The 15538-nt window shown below is 39.7% G+C and overlaps 1 protein-coding gene across 1 annotated transcript in view; it reads left to right on the top strand.

Annotated features, from left to right (window-relative positions):
• SYCE3 (synaptonemal complex central element protein 3) overlaps nucleotides 1–15538 on the top strand; it is a 30070-nt gene that overhangs the window by 10462 nt on the left and 4070 nt on the right. Inside the window, exon 2 of the mRNA XM_030321011.1 lies at nucleotides 1666–1774. Coding sequence (XP_030176871.1) covers nucleotides 1666–1774 — 109 coding nt within the window. The remainder of the gene's footprint in view (nucleotides 1–1665; nucleotides 1775–15538) is intronic.

The following is a 15538-nucleotide window of genomic DNA, read 5'->3' as shown; positions in this document are numbered from 1 at the left end:
ATAATCTTCTTCTCTCTTAGTCTTCCCCTTTTTGGCTAATAATACCACCATGTATCAAATTGTTCTCATAAAAATTAGGAATCATTTTGATATCTCTCTCCCTATCATTTACCCCTGCAAATATAGACACATCAGATCCTCTTCCAAATTCTTTTGGCTCATCTTCCAAACTATAGCATGAACCCTTCCACTTTTCACCATTGATATCATTACCTACCACCCTAGTCCAAGCTACATCCATCTCTAGATCATTCTAATGCTCTCTTAACTAACTGGTTTCCCACTTTTGCCTCCTCTCAACCTTCTGCAATAGTCCAGTTTCCAACCAGCAGCTGAAGTCATTATCTTTTTTTAATGTTTATTTATTACTTTTTTTTGAAAGAGAGAGCATGTGAGCAGGGGAGGGGGAAAGGGGGGCAGTATATAGAGGATCTGAAGCAGGCCCCGCACTGACAGCAGAGAGCCTGATGCAGGGCTCAAACCCATGAACCATGAGATCATGACCTGAGCTGAAGTTGACCACTAACCGACTGAGCCACCCAAGCACCCCTGAAGTCATTATCTTAAAATATATCCCCTGCTCTCAACCTCCAGTGGCTTTCCCTCACACTCAAAATAAAACCAAAATTCTGGAGGCACCTGGGTGGCCCAGTAGGTTGAGCATCAGACTCTTGATTTCAGCTCAGATCATGATCCCAGGGTTGTGAGATCAAGCTCTGCCTTGAGCTCCTTGCTGAGCATGGAGCATGCTTGGGATTCTCCCTCTCGCTCTCTGTCTCTGTCTCTCTCTCCCCTGCTCACATGTGCGTGTGCTTGCTCGCTCTCTCTCAAATTAAAAAAAAAAAATTCTTGCCTACCTAGCTGATCTCGTCTCATACCACTTTTCTCCTAAACCCCATTCTTTACTTTCTTTTCATGCCTTAAAGCAGAACATATCAGGGCCACTCCCACCTTTTCTTGAGCCGTTCCCTCTATCTAGAACTCTTCCCCTAGCTCTTTATATGCCAACTCCTTTTTATCATTCAAGTGTCAATTCAAATGTCACTTCATTAGAAAGGACTTATCTGACTTTATAAGCAAAAGCACCCCTCCCCATGAAATATCCTCTTTATTAAACCACCCTGTCTTGTTTTCTTTGTGCAGTGAACCACAAACTGAAGGTATGCTTACCATTCCGTTGTTTATTATTCGTCTCCTCCATGGAATGGAAGCTCTGTGAGAGCATGGGTTTTTCTGTCTGGATCTACAAATACACTGAAATATCCACATCCATAGTAGACATCTGACACATAGTAGATGCTCAGTAAATCTATTCAATGGTGGTTAATGGAATGGACCCGAATTAAAGCTGCAACCTTGGAGAGAGAAAGGAAGGGACTGAGAGATTTTAAAGAGCTGGGCCAGGCTATGAGTTCCACAAAGGCAGTGCTCAGTTCACTGGTGACTCCCAAGCAGCAGACCTTCTTGACCCATAGATGATTAAATATTTATTCCATGAACAAATAAAATTGGTGAGTTTCAGTGACCCATTTGGTCAGGAAAAGAAGATAAGGAGGAATTAAAGATGGCCTTGGGTTTCTGGCTTGGGCTACCCAGGTATAAGTAATAGAGCTGGAATTGAAACGTCAGTCTGTCACACTGTATCTTCTTTTGTGCACTGCCTAGATGGCTGATTCTGATCCTGGAGAAAGAAACTATGACAACATGCTGAAAATGCTGTCAGACCTGAATAAAGACTTGGAAAAGCTACTAGAAGAGATGGAGAAAATCTCAGGTACAATGTCTTCCCCCTTACGTCCAGTAGCTCAGATTCTTCCTACACTGCTGAGCTCAAATCAAGTGCCTTAACAGGCCTTCCCTGACCACTTCTCAGCTTCTATACCATGTAACTACTATGCCACAAAATTTGACAATACCACTAAATATTGCCTTGAATTATTTTCTGATTACTTTATGTGTGTTTTCATGTTACTTCTTCAACTGGACTATTATCCTCCTGTGGGCAGAAATAGTGATTTCTTTTTTGTAACTGGGCACAGTACCAAACCCAAGCTCAAGTATTCAGAAAATGACAATGTTAATATAACACCTATGAACAGAATTGGAACATTCTTCCTGTGAGTCGTTTACATAGAAAGAGTTCAGAGTAATAGCGCTAAGACTGATGAGGTGCTGAAATGGGAGGTACAGTTAGTTCAGTGGAATAGAACAAGAATAGAGTTGAACAAATTTCTCCATTTTTGAATAAGAATGTTAGTCTGTTAGTCCACATGTTTCCACTAAGTGATAACCAGCAGTGGTGGAGATACTATTATAATTTCTTTGTTTTTTTAAGACTTTATTTTGGGGACACCTGGGTGGCTCAGTCAGTTAAGCATCCAACTCTTGGGTTTGGCTCAGAACATGATCTCATAGTTCGTTAGATCAAGCCCCCAGTCAGGCTCTGTGATGACAGTGTGGAACCTACTTCAGATTCTCTCTCTTACCTCTCTCTGCCCCTCCCATGTGCTCTTTCTCTCTCTCTCTGTCTAAATAAATAAATAAACCTAAACAAAAAAGGCTTTATTTTTAAGTGATCTCTACACTCAGTGTGGGGTTTGAACTCACAGCCCTGAGATCAAGAATCACGTGGCCTACTGACTGAGTCAGCCAGGCATCCCCCCACCATTATAATTTCTTTAATTTGTTCTTTACTAATTCAGAATATGTATAATTCTTTAATTTATAAGCCTAAGTTTTATTAGAGAAAATAATAATGTAAAACAAATTTTAGAAAGCGTGCATACTCTACTCAAAATGAGAAACAACCTTTTTAAAGGACATTTTTAGTTTGCAAACAATCTCCATTTATTACAACAGGCTTTAGAAAATTTCTACTTGAGTGGTGCCTGGGTGGCTCAGTTGGTAAGCATCCAACTTCAGCTTAGGTCATGATCTCACGGTTTGTGAGTTCAAGCCCCGCGTCGGGCTCTGTGCTGACAGCTTGGAGCCTGGAGCCTACTTCGGATTCTGTGTCTCCCCCTCTCTCTGCCCCTCCCCTGCTCATGCTCTGTCTCTCTCTATCTCTCAATAATGAATAAACTTTAAAAAAAAATTAGAAAATTTCTACTTGAAATGTTGGCAATTTTTTTGCCTGTGTACTTGAAAGTTTTTTATATTTTGTAAACTGTCTTTTAAAAATGTTCTAGGGGGCACCTGGATGACTCAGTCAGTTCAGCGTCCAACTCCTGATTTCAGCCCAGGTCATAATCTCATGGTCCATGGGTTCAAGCCCCGCTTGGGGTTCTGTCTCCCTCTCTCTCTCTGCCCTTCCCCTGCTTATGCAGTCTCTCACTTTCTCTATCTCTCTCAAAATAAATAAACTTTAAAAATAAATAAATAAATAAACAAACGAATAATTAATTAATTAAAAAGTCCTATAATTTGTTTTCTACCAAAAGTTATATAATTCCTTCAATCTAATAAAATATTCTCCTATCTAACAGTATTCACTTAGTACCTACTATATGCTATTGTAGGATTAGGATGGAATAGAGATATCAAATAGAGATGCTCCTTCATTAAAAGAAGTAGGTAGGGGGCCAGAAACAGACATCAAAATGACTAATTATAATTTAAATATATAAATTAAAACATTTTAATTTTCTATTAAAACTGTAATCTAGTAAATGCTGATAATGGTGTATACCAACTACTGGGGAGGGAGCAGAGAAGAAAGAGAGGCTGACTGCTTGGGGAGGCAAGTGAGGCTCTGAACAGCGCATTAGGGAAGGAATTCAGATTGGACAGATGAGGTAGGGATGCTGGAGGTAGAGAGGAGGGGCAGTCCTGTAGAAGAAATAGCCAAGTGTGTGTGTGTGCCAGTGAGGGAAAGCTGGGCATAGGGAGCAAGATTAGAGCATGAGAACCACAAGAGGGCAGGCCAAAGAAGAGGCTGAAAAGGTGAGAAGAAGGGTCTTCAACATCAGCCTAAGGAATTTGACCTTTCTTTTCTTTCCTTTTGTTTCTTTTCTTATTTAGGTAATAGATAGCCATTGGGATTTCAAGGAAGACACTTGTGTTTTAGAAAGATACCTCTGGTAACCAAGGAGGGATGGTTTGGAGAGGGATGACTAGTGGAAGGATCAATTATGAAGCTTTGCAAAACTAAAAGCTAAAAAGGAACTAGCCTTAACTCTGGCTTGGCACTGAGAACAAGACGGAAATAGCAGACTTCTGTGATAGAATCTCTTGATTTGTAAGAGGTCTTTATGTATTAAGACTATAAAGTCTGGGGCACCTGGGTGTCTCAGTTGGTTGAGCCTCTGACTTCGGCTCAGGTCATGATCTCTCAGGTTTGTGAGTTCAAGTCCCAAGTTGGCCTACTGCTGTCAGCGCGGAGCCCACTTTTGAATCCTCTGCTCCCCTCTCTCTCTGCCCCTCCCCTGCTTTCAGATGCTTGCTCAGTCTCTCAAAATAAATAAATAAACTTTAAAAAAACTTTAAAAAAAGGATTTAAAAAAAAAAGAAAATCTTTCCCTAATCTGAGATTAGTGAAATATTTACTTATATTTTCTCCTACTTTACTTTGTGTTCCTCTTTTTAAAATTTTTATTTATTCATTTTGAGAGAGACAGAGACAGTGTGAGTGGGGGAGAGGCAAAGAGCGAGAGAGAGCGAGAGCGAGAGAGAGAGAGATAGAGAGAGAGAATCCCAAGCAGGCTCTACATTGCCAGCACAGAGCCCAGTGCAGGGCTCGAACCCACAAACCGTGAGATCATGACCTGAGCCGAAACCAAGAATTGGACCGACTGAGCTACCCAGGCACCCCTCTTTGTGTTCCTTTTTAACATTTACTTCCAAACCACCTGGTGTGCCAAAGGAACCAAACAGCATATTGCATTTTTATTTAGATCTGCTAGCGACTCTTTTTTCAGCAAATATTCCAATAATAATTAAGGTAGTAGCTAAGTAAGTTATTAAGTAACAGTAGTTAAGTCAGTTAATGTTGCTAAGGTAATAGTGTTATTAAAAATACTCTCTCCTGGGGTGCCTGGGTGGCGCAGTCGGTTAAGCGTCCGACTTCAGCCAGGTCATGATCTCGCGGTCTGTGAGTTTGAGCCCCGCATCAGGCTCTGGGCTGATGGCTCGGAGCCTGGAGCCTGTTTCCAATTCTGTGTCTCCCTCTCTCTCTGCCCCTCCCCCGTTCATGCTCTGTGTCTCTCTGTCCCAAAAATAAATAAACGTTGAAAAAAAAATTAAAAAAAAAATACTCTCTCCTTTCAAGATAAGGTTGACAGGTATTTATATTGAAATAAGTCACATAAAACACTCAGCTTTGACAATTTTTTAAATGTGAGTAAAATTAAAGTTGTCTGATACTTGCAACTATTATATTTAAGCAGCTACACTTCTTGAAAGGCTTGTGCATTTCTTTTCTCACAGGAATGAAAAAGGTTTAGCCTATGTACACTTGGCATAAATGAGGCTTTTATCATGCACAATTCCACACCCTCTCCGCTTGGTGCTTTTTCCACATCACACCCCTTGAATTGATATAAGGTCCATTATTTGTTCTTTAGCTGATTCTTTCCTTAGTTTTAGTTTCACATATTTTCCTCTTTTTTATAATTCTATTTTTATATAAATGTTCTGCACAGTAGTCTGATTTGGGGGTAATATAAGTCTTTGTAGAAATTTCTTGAGGCGCCTGAATGGCTCAGTTGGTTAAGTGTCCAACTTAATTTCAGCTCAGGTCATGATCTTACAATTTGTGGGTTCAAGCTCCGTGTCAGGCTCTGGGCTGACAGAGTGGAGCCTGCTTGGGATTCTCTCTCTCCCTCTTTCTGCCCCTTCCCTGCTTGCATGCATACTCTCCCCCTCTCTCCGAAAAAAATAAATGTACTTAGTATATAGATCTTGAGTGTTCTCACCACACAAAATAAATAATAACTGTGAGGTGATAGAAATGTTAATTACCTTGTCTGTGGTAATCATTTCATAATGTATACAAATATCAAAACATCACATTGTATGCCTTAAATATATACAATTTTTATCTCAGTTAGACTTTTATTTATTTTTTTTTATTTATTTTTGGGACAGAGAGAGACAGAGCATGAACGGGGGAGGAGCAGAGAGAGAGGGAGACACAGAATCGGAAACAGGCTCCAGGCTCTGAGCCATCAGCCCAGAGCCTGACGCGGGGCTCGAACTCACGGACCGCGAGATCGTGACCTGGCTGAAGTCGGGCGCTTAACCGACTGCGCCACCCAGGCGCCCCTCAGTTAGACTTTTAAAAAGCTGGAAAAATATAATCTCAGAGCCAAAGAAATATCATGACTTGGGGGCAGGGTTAAAGCACCATTCATTCATTCATTCACTCAACAAGTACTTCCTGAATAAACACATGCCAAGCCCTGCACGTTAATTGCTTATAATCTAATGGGGGAAATAAATGTATAGACATATAAATGCAGTATACAGGGGTGCCTGGATGGCTCAGTCAACTAAGCATCTGATTCTTGATTTCCGGTCAGGTCATGATCTCATAGACATGATGAGCCCTGTGTCGGGATTTGTGCTGAGCATGGAGCCTGCTTCGGATTCTGTGTCTCCTTCTCTCTCTGCCCCTCCCCACCACCCTCTCTCTCTCTCAAAATAAAATAAACATTTAATAAATAAATAAACAATTAAGAAATGCAGTATACTATGTTAATTGGTATAATAAAAGGATAGTAAAGTTCCAGTGAGATTTGGAATTGATGGCTGAAATCTGTCTGGTAAATTATGGAAATTTTTTTTGAGAGAGAGACAGAGTGTGAGTGGGGGAGGAGCAGAGAGAGAAGGAGACACAGAATCCGAAGTGGGCTCCAGGCTCTGAGCTGTGAGCACAGAGCCCAATGCAGGGCTCGAACTCACAAACCACGAGATCATGACCCGAGCTGAAGTCGGACGCTTACCGACTGAGCCACTCAGGTGCCCCTAAATTATGGAAATTTTTAAGATGAGGCATGAAGCATTTCTCTGAAGTAGGAGTTGTTAGGAGTTTCTCAAATAGACAAGTGATGGGCAAGGCTTTCAAATAGAAAGAACAATTTGTGCCAAGGAACAAAAGTAGAAGAAAGTTGGTTGGATTTAATGTTAAACTTCTACAGAATAAACTACAAGTGGAAGTGGTAAGAGAATAAATCTAAATGAATCATTTGGGGTCAAATCATGAAAGACTTTGTGTACCACACTAAGAAGTCATTCTGTAGTCAACAGGGGAATAATTGAAGAAAGCTAAGCAGAGGAAAAACATAAAGATTTATAGAAAGGGTTTAGAAAGATTATATAGCGGTGTGGAAGAGATTGGAAGCTACCTCAGCAATGACCTCACAGATAAATATTTACCAGATACAGCATTGGTGGTATAGTGGCGAGCAAAGCTGCCTTCCAAATACATGAAATGATAAGCCGCTGTGAGTGAAAGTCCACAGAAGCAAGTCAACATATTTAGATCTCCAAGGACTATAGGTGATGTCAGATGCAGAATGCAAATAGCTGTGTATAAAGTGGCTACAGAAGTAATGGATGCAGTTACAAAGATGAGTATAAAAGAAACTCAAGGGGGGCGCCTGGGTGGCTCAGTCGGTTAAGCGGCCGACTTCAGCTCAGGTCATGATCTCACGGTCCGTGAGTTCGAGCCCCTGCATCGGGCTCTGTGCTGACAGCTCAGAGCCTGGAGCCTGTTTCAGATTCTGTGTCTCCCTCTCTCTCTGCCCCTCCCCTGTTCATGCTCTGTCTGTCTCTGTCTCAAAAATAAATAAACGTTAAAAAAAATTTTTTTTAAATAAAAGAAACTCAAGGATAGACATTTTTGAAAAGAACAAATGGAGTCTCTTAAAAAGAAAAATATAATTGTGAGATAAAAACGAAATCAACAACAGTTGAAGAGATGATTAATTGCAGGATAATGCATCAAAAAGAGATAAAGAAAGTAAAAGTATGAAGAGATTAAGAGACTTGTGATATAGACCAAGAAGTTCTAATATATACCTAATTAGCATCTCAGGAAAAAAAGACATTAGAGACAATGGAATAATGGCAATACCTAATAATATAATGTCTGTGAATTTTCCAGAACTAATGAAAAATTGAATCATAGATCCAAGAAACAAAATACATTAAGTAAAATAAAATTATATCCATACCTAGACACATAATAGTGAAACTTCAGAACACCAAAGACAAAGAGAAAAACTACAGGAAACCAGAGAGAGAGAGATCAAAGGAGTAACAATTGGAGTGAACTTTGATAAATGGACTAAATGCGCCAACCAAAAGACATAGGGTATCAGAACGGAGTGAACTTTGAACAATAATTGTGAGAACCAGAACTTAGTGGAATAATATCTAAATGTCATAAAAACACTATTGACGCAGTATTATGCATCCAACAAAATTATCATTCAGTAATGAGGAAAAAATAAAGACATTTGCAAATGAATAAAAACTTACAATATTTGTCACAAAGAGACCTGCTTTAAAGGAACTACTAAAAGTTTTACTTAAGTAAAGGGAATATGATCTCAGAAGGAAGGTCTGAAATGCACAGGGCAATGGAAAACAAATAAAATATTAAACATGAAGGTAAACCCTATGAATAGTTCATTAAGTACATTTTCTCCCTTCCACATTACTTCCTGTGACAGTGTTGCTAAATCTTCTGCCACCACATAGCAAGTCTCCTCTCCCCTAGTTTCCAATAAGAGTTTCCTCACTTTTCTGTAAATCCTCACTGGCAGCCTCCTCAAACTCCAAATCCTATGAACAGTGTGCTCAAGGTACTTTAATCTTTCACTAATGCTTTCCTCAGAATCCTTACAGCTTTTCCAGCTCCCATCCCCTGAAACACTCCAAAGCCACTCCTACGTTTCACAGTTTTGTTACAGGAGCACTTACTCAAGTACCAAAATCTGTATTAGTTATCTATTGCTTCATAACAAGTTAACCCAAATTTAGCAACTGAAAACAAAAAATATTTATTATCACACAGTTTCTGAAGATCAGGAATCTAGGAGTAGCTAAGCTGGGCTCTGGATATGTATTTTATGAGTTTGCAGTCAAACTGTTGGCTGTGGTTTCAATCTCCAGATGTTTGACCAGAGGCTGGAGAATCTCCTTCTGAGCTCACATAGCTGTTGGCAGGCCACTTTCTATGTGGCCTCACCAGAAGGCTGTTCATGACGTAACTTACCCCAGAGCAATTACATGTAATATAATATAGTATAATACTACATACACACATGAAAGAGCCAGAGACAGAAGGTACGATCTTTTATAAGCTCATCTTAGAAGTGACATACCATCACTTCTGTCATATTTTACTTGTCACATGGATCTACTCTAGTACAGTGTGAGAGAGAACTACATAAGGGTGTGATAAGCAGAAGGCCGGGACTACTACAGGGCTCAACTTGGAAGCTGGCTACCACACTTATGCAGAACATCTAAAACACATGTAATTGGAGATAATATGTTACATAAAAGATAAGTGTACAAAAGTTAATTGCATTTACATATACCAGCAACAAGGAATTAGAACACATTTTTTAAAGGCATTTACAACAGTAACACACAAACATACACATGCACGTGCATAGACACATCTATTAATTCCCCTGGAAGAAATGTAACAAGAAATGTGCAAGGCCTATATGCAGAAAATTATAAAACTTGACTAACAGATACTAAAGATCAAAATAAATGGAGCTGTAGCTACATTTATGAATAGAAAGACTTAAAGTAATATGTCTGTTCTCCCCAGAGTTCATCATTTGCTTTAAAGTAGTTTTAGTGAAAATCCTAATAGGGTTTATCATGGAACTTGACAAGTTTATTCTAAAACATTTTTGAGAGACTTACAACCCAAAAATAGCTAAGATATTTCTGAGAAAGACAAGGACAGAGGACTCACCCTACCATTACCAGGACTTATTATAAAACTATATAGTTAATATAGTGTCATATTGACTTAGAAATAGACAAATTGAGCAACAGAATGCAACAGAGAGCCCAGAAACAGACAGACACACACACACGCACACACACACACACATCACACACACACGCTCACACACTCACACATAAACACACACACATGGATATGTGCACACATAACACACTCATACACACACATACACACGTGAACACACACTCTCTCACACACATGTACACACATAACATGCTCATATACACAAACATGCACATGTGTACATACATACACACAGGAATTTTTATATATAATAGGTGAAATGACAGATCAGTGAAGGAAAGAATAAACCATTTATTTTTATTTTTTAAGAAGGAACTATTTAATAAGTAAGCTGGAGAAATTGGTTATCCATAAGAATAAAAATTACAAATGCATCCCTACCCACACATACACACAATAGCTTCAGAACAGTAAGGGCTTAGGTATCAAAAATGTTTAAAACTTGGAAAGAAAATAGGGGAGAATATCTTGTGACTTTGGGGGTGGACTAGAATTTCCTAAACAAGAGGCAAAAATGCTAAACACAGAATAAAAGATTGATACGTTGAACTACATTAACGTTAAGAACTTCTACTCATCAAAAGGTAATTTAAATGTCACCTTCTTGGGGCACCTGGGTGGCTCAGTCAGTTGAGCATCCAACTTTAGCTCAGATCACGATCTTGAGGTTCGTGGGTTCTTGCCCCACGTTGGGCTTTCTGCTGACAGCCCAGCGCCTGCTTCAGATTCTCTGTCTCCTTCTTTCTCTACCCCTGCCCCACTCACTCTCTCTCAAAAATAAATAAACGTTAAAAATTTAATAAATAAATAAAAATGTCACCTTCTCCGTAAAGTGTTTCCCAAGTGCTCTTTTTTTTTTTAATTTTTTTTAACGTTTATTTATTTTTGAGACAGAGAGAGACAGAGCATGAACGGGGGAGGGGCAGAGAGAGGGAGACACAGAATCCGAAACAGGCCCCAGGCTCTGAGCCGGCAGCACAGAGCCCGACGCAGGGCTCGAACTCACGGACCGCGAGATCATGACCTGAGCCGAGGTCGGCCGCCCAACCGACTGAGCCACCCAGGCGCCCCCCAAGTGCTCTTCTTGAAATTGCAAATCCTTTTTCCCTGGCACTCTCAACCCTCCTTCATGGATTTATTTTTCTCCTCAGCACTTATTACTTTCTTTTTTTTTTTTTAACGTTTTTATTCATCTTTTGAGAGACAAAGAGAGAGAACAAGCAGGGGAGGAGCAGAGAGAGAGGGCTGAAGCAGGCTCCAAGCTCTGAGCTTTCAGCACAGAGCCCAGTGCAAGGCTCGAACCCACAAACCTCAAGATCATGACCTGAGCCAAAATCAGCTGTTTAACCTACTGGGCCACCCAGGCGCCCCAGCACTTATTACTTTCTAACATACTACATAGGTTTACTTATTGTTATTTTTTAAATGTTTATTTATTTTGAGAGAGAGAGTGCACATGTGCACAAGCATGCAAATAGAGGAGGGGCAGAGAGAGAGGGAGAGAGGGAATCCCAGCTCCATGTCGTCAGTGCAGAGCCTGACTGGGGGCTCTATCTCACGAACTGGGAGATCTTACGACCTGGGAGATCATGATCTGAGCTGATCAAGAGTTGGAAGCTTAACCAACTGAGTCACCCAGGCGCCCCTACTTACTGTTATTTATTATATAATGGTCATGAGGCCAAGACTTTTTGACATTCTTTCTCACTGCTCTGTCCCCAGAATAGATGCTGACCCATAATAGATGTTTAATAGATATATTTTTTTAATTTTTTTAACGTTTATTTGTTATTGATAGAGAGATCCAGAGTGTGAGCAGAGGAGGGGGAGAGACAGGGGGAGACACAGAATCCGAAGTAGGCTCCAGGCTCTGAGCTGTCAGCACAGAGCCCAACGCAGGGCTCGAATTCACGAACTCTGAGATCTTGACCTGAGCCGAAGTCGATCGCCTAACCAACTGAGCCACCCAGGCGCCCCTAATAGATATTTTTTAAATGAATGAATGTGTCTTAGCTCCCTGATTTTTTATGCACTTTAATAAAGCTGTATCTTAAGCTTCCTGACATCATCCTTTCCTAGTACAGTGCTAACAGTGAAATAGATATTGGAATATGATAATTTCCATGGTACCTACTTGCGTGGCAAAATGAGGACAGTGTGGTATGTTTTTAATTTGTAATTGATAATAGATAATACCCTTTCTACCATAGTGGGTCCTTCGTTTGTTGTTTTCTAATTATTTTGGTTTTGTTGGTTTGTTTTTCTTTAGAGTTCTCTGGCAGAGAGTTGGCATACTTTTCAGCTCACAGCATGTTGTCATCATTAATCCATATAAGAATCTTCCCTTTTTTGTTTACATTCTTTTATTTCCATTTCTTTTTTTTGGTATGTCACTTTTTTATATTATGTATAAAGTTTCTGCTTTTATTTTTTTAAGTTTATTTATTTTGAGAGAAAGAGAGAAGAGGGAGTGGGGGAGGGGCAGAGAGAGAGGGAGAAATTCTCAAGCAGGCTGTGAGTGTCAGCAGGGCTTGAACTCAAGAACCATGAGATTATGACCTGAGCTGAAACCAAGAGTCAGATGCTTAACCAACTGAGCCACCCAGGTGTCCCCCTACATCTTAAATAGAAAAATTTTAGGTGAGGGGCACCTGGGTGGCTCAATCAGTTGACTGACCGGCTCTTGATTTCAACTCAGCTCATGATCCCAGGGTTGTGGGATCGAGCCCCATGTCGGGCTCCACGCTGAGTGTGGAGCCTGCTTAAGATTCTCCTCTCTCTCTCCCTTTGCCCCTCTCCCGGACTCATTCTCTCTCTTTTAGAGAAAAGTTTAAATTTAAATATAAAAGATAGAAACATCTTAAATTTAAATAGAAAAGTTTAGGTGAGGGGTTCCTAGGTAGGTCTGTTGGTTAAGCATCCAACTCTTGGTTTAGGCTCAAGTCATGATCTCACAGTTTTGTGAGTTTGAGCCCCGCATGGGGCTCTATTCTGACAGTGCAGAGCCTGCTTGGGATTCTCTCTCTCTCTCTCTCTCTCTCTCTCTCTCTCTCTCTGCCTCTCCCCCACTCACGCTGTCTCTGTGTCTCTCAAAAATAAATAAGCTTAAAAAAAACAACTTAGGTGAAATCCACATACCATATAATTAACCATTTTAAAGTATACATTCAGTAGCATTTAATGCATTCACAATGTCATACAGCCACCAAGTCTATCCAGTTCAAAATGTTTTCATCATTCAAAAAAGACACTATGTGGGGGCACCTGGGTGGCTCAGTTAAGTTTCTGACTCTTGGTTTCAGCTCAGGTCATGATCTCAGGTTTCATGAGTTCAAGCCCTGAATCGGGCTCTGTGCTGACAGCACGGAGGCTGGTTGGGATTCTCTCTTTCCCTCTTTCTCTGCCCCTCCCACCTGTGGGCTCATGCTCTCTCTCTCACAAAGTAAATAAGTAAACTTTTTAAAAAAGACACTTTGTACCCCTAAGCAGTCACCCCCATATGCCTCTATCCTCAGCCTTTGGCAACCACCAATCTGTTTTCAGTCTCTATGGATTTACCCATTCTGGATATTTCATATAAATGAATCATATGGTATGTGAATACAATCTGTTTCTGGATTCTTTTACTTAGCATATTTTCAAGGTTCATCAATATTATAGAATATGTTAGTACTTCATTCCTCTCTATGGTTGAATAATTATCCCATTGTATGGATATATCACATTTTCTTTATTCATTCATCCTTTGATTGATATTTGGGTTGTGTCCACCTTTTAGCTATTGTGAATAGCACTGTTGTGAACATCTATATGCAAGTATGTGTTTGAGTACCTGTTCTCAATTGTTTGGAGAATTACCTAGAAGTGGAATTTATGTCTAGCTTTCTGAAGAAGGCCAAACTGTTTTACACAATGATGCACCATTTTACAATCCTACCAACAGTATACCAGGGTATACTGGTACTCACAGTCTGTGAGTTTGAGCCCTGCGTCGGGCTCTGTGCTGACAGCTCGGAGCCTGGAGCCTGTTTCAGATTCTGTGGCTCCCTCTTTCTCTGACCCTCCCCTGTTCATGCTGTCTCTCTCTCTCTGTCTCAAAAATAAATAAACGTTAAAAAAAATTTTTTAGGTAAAAATGAATAAATAAATAAAAAGGGAATATATACATAGCTTCTCCATTAAGTATATATGTTGTAAATTTTGGTATATCACTTTTAGTAAGCTTAAGATGTCTCCCATTATTTCTAATTTGTTAGAGTTGATTTTTTTAAACCACAAATAGGTATTAAATTTTGTTAACTGCCCTTTTTTTGGGCATTAATTGAGCTATTCCTATGATTTCCCCCTTTTTATTTATTTTTATTTTTTTAACGAAGTTGAATGTATTATTATTAAACTATTTATCTTCCTGCAAGGCTGTTGCTTCACCATATTAAAAATAGCACCAGCTATTTTGAAAGCACAGTATATTGCAAAATTAAGGTAGTATTCTTTATCTGACACTACAGAACTAACAAACCTTTCTCCACTGCCAGTTATTTCCAATGGATAGATCATTTAAGTATTTTGACTCCAATCCAGGGAGAGATGCAAACAAGTTACGATATTCCCTAAGAGTTAAGATGACAGTGTTATCCTTGAATTACATAATTTTTATAACTAGTTTTTAACCACAAATAATTACAGGATTCTGAATATTATAACTAGAGCCTAGCCTAAAAATCATAAGGTATGGCAAAAAAGATACATGCTATGTTTATCTGCAATCATTAGAAAGTTAAGGGGTGTTTTCTTTCGTTAATGTTGTTGCGAGTGATTTCTTTTTGCACTAGTATTGCTAAAAGTTGCTATTTTATTTATTTATTCATTTTTAATTTTTTAATGTTTATTTATTTTTGAGAGAAAGAGAGAGCATGAGCGGGGGAGGGGCAGAGAGAGAGGAGGACATAGAATCCGAAACAGGCTCCAGGCTCTGAGCTGTCAGCACAGAGCCCAATGGGGGGCTCCAACCCACAAACTGGAGATCATGACCTGAGCCAAAGTCCCAGGCTCAACGACTGAGCCACCCAGGTGCCCCAAAAGTTGCTATTTTAAATCCTCCACGCACCACTAATTTAAGACAATTATGCTAGATTAAATTGTTTCATACTAGTTTATTTAGGGGTTCCATTTTCACTCGTCAATAGGTTTTATGTATTTCTCATATGCTTCTTCACACATTAATTCATCCAGTTCTGAAGGGTTACTGAGTGTTATCTTGATCAGCCAACCATCTTCATAACAAGATTTGTTGACAAGTCCTGGATTTTCACAAGAGCTTCATTAATTTCAGTTGTTTCTCCTGATAGAGGAGAATAGAGTTCACTAGCAGCTTTCACACTTTCTAAAGCACCAAACTCCTCTTGTTTGTTCAGTTTTGTCCCAACTTCAGGCAGACTACAGTAAACATCATCTCCCAAAGCTTCCTGTGCAAAATTGCTGATTCCCACTGTTCCAACACCATTTTCTGTTGTTATCCAT

The sequence above is a fragment of the Lynx canadensis genome, chromosome B4 (genome assembly GCF_007474595.2).
Source record: "Lynx canadensis isolate LIC74 chromosome B4, mLynCan4.pri.v2, whole genome shotgun sequence".
In the NCBI taxonomy this organism is placed as follows: Eukaryota; Metazoa; Chordata; class Mammalia; order Carnivora; family Felidae; genus Lynx; species Lynx canadensis.
The sequence above is the reverse complement of the archived record's forward strand: the minus strand, read 5'-3'. Positions and strand labels throughout refer to the sequence as shown.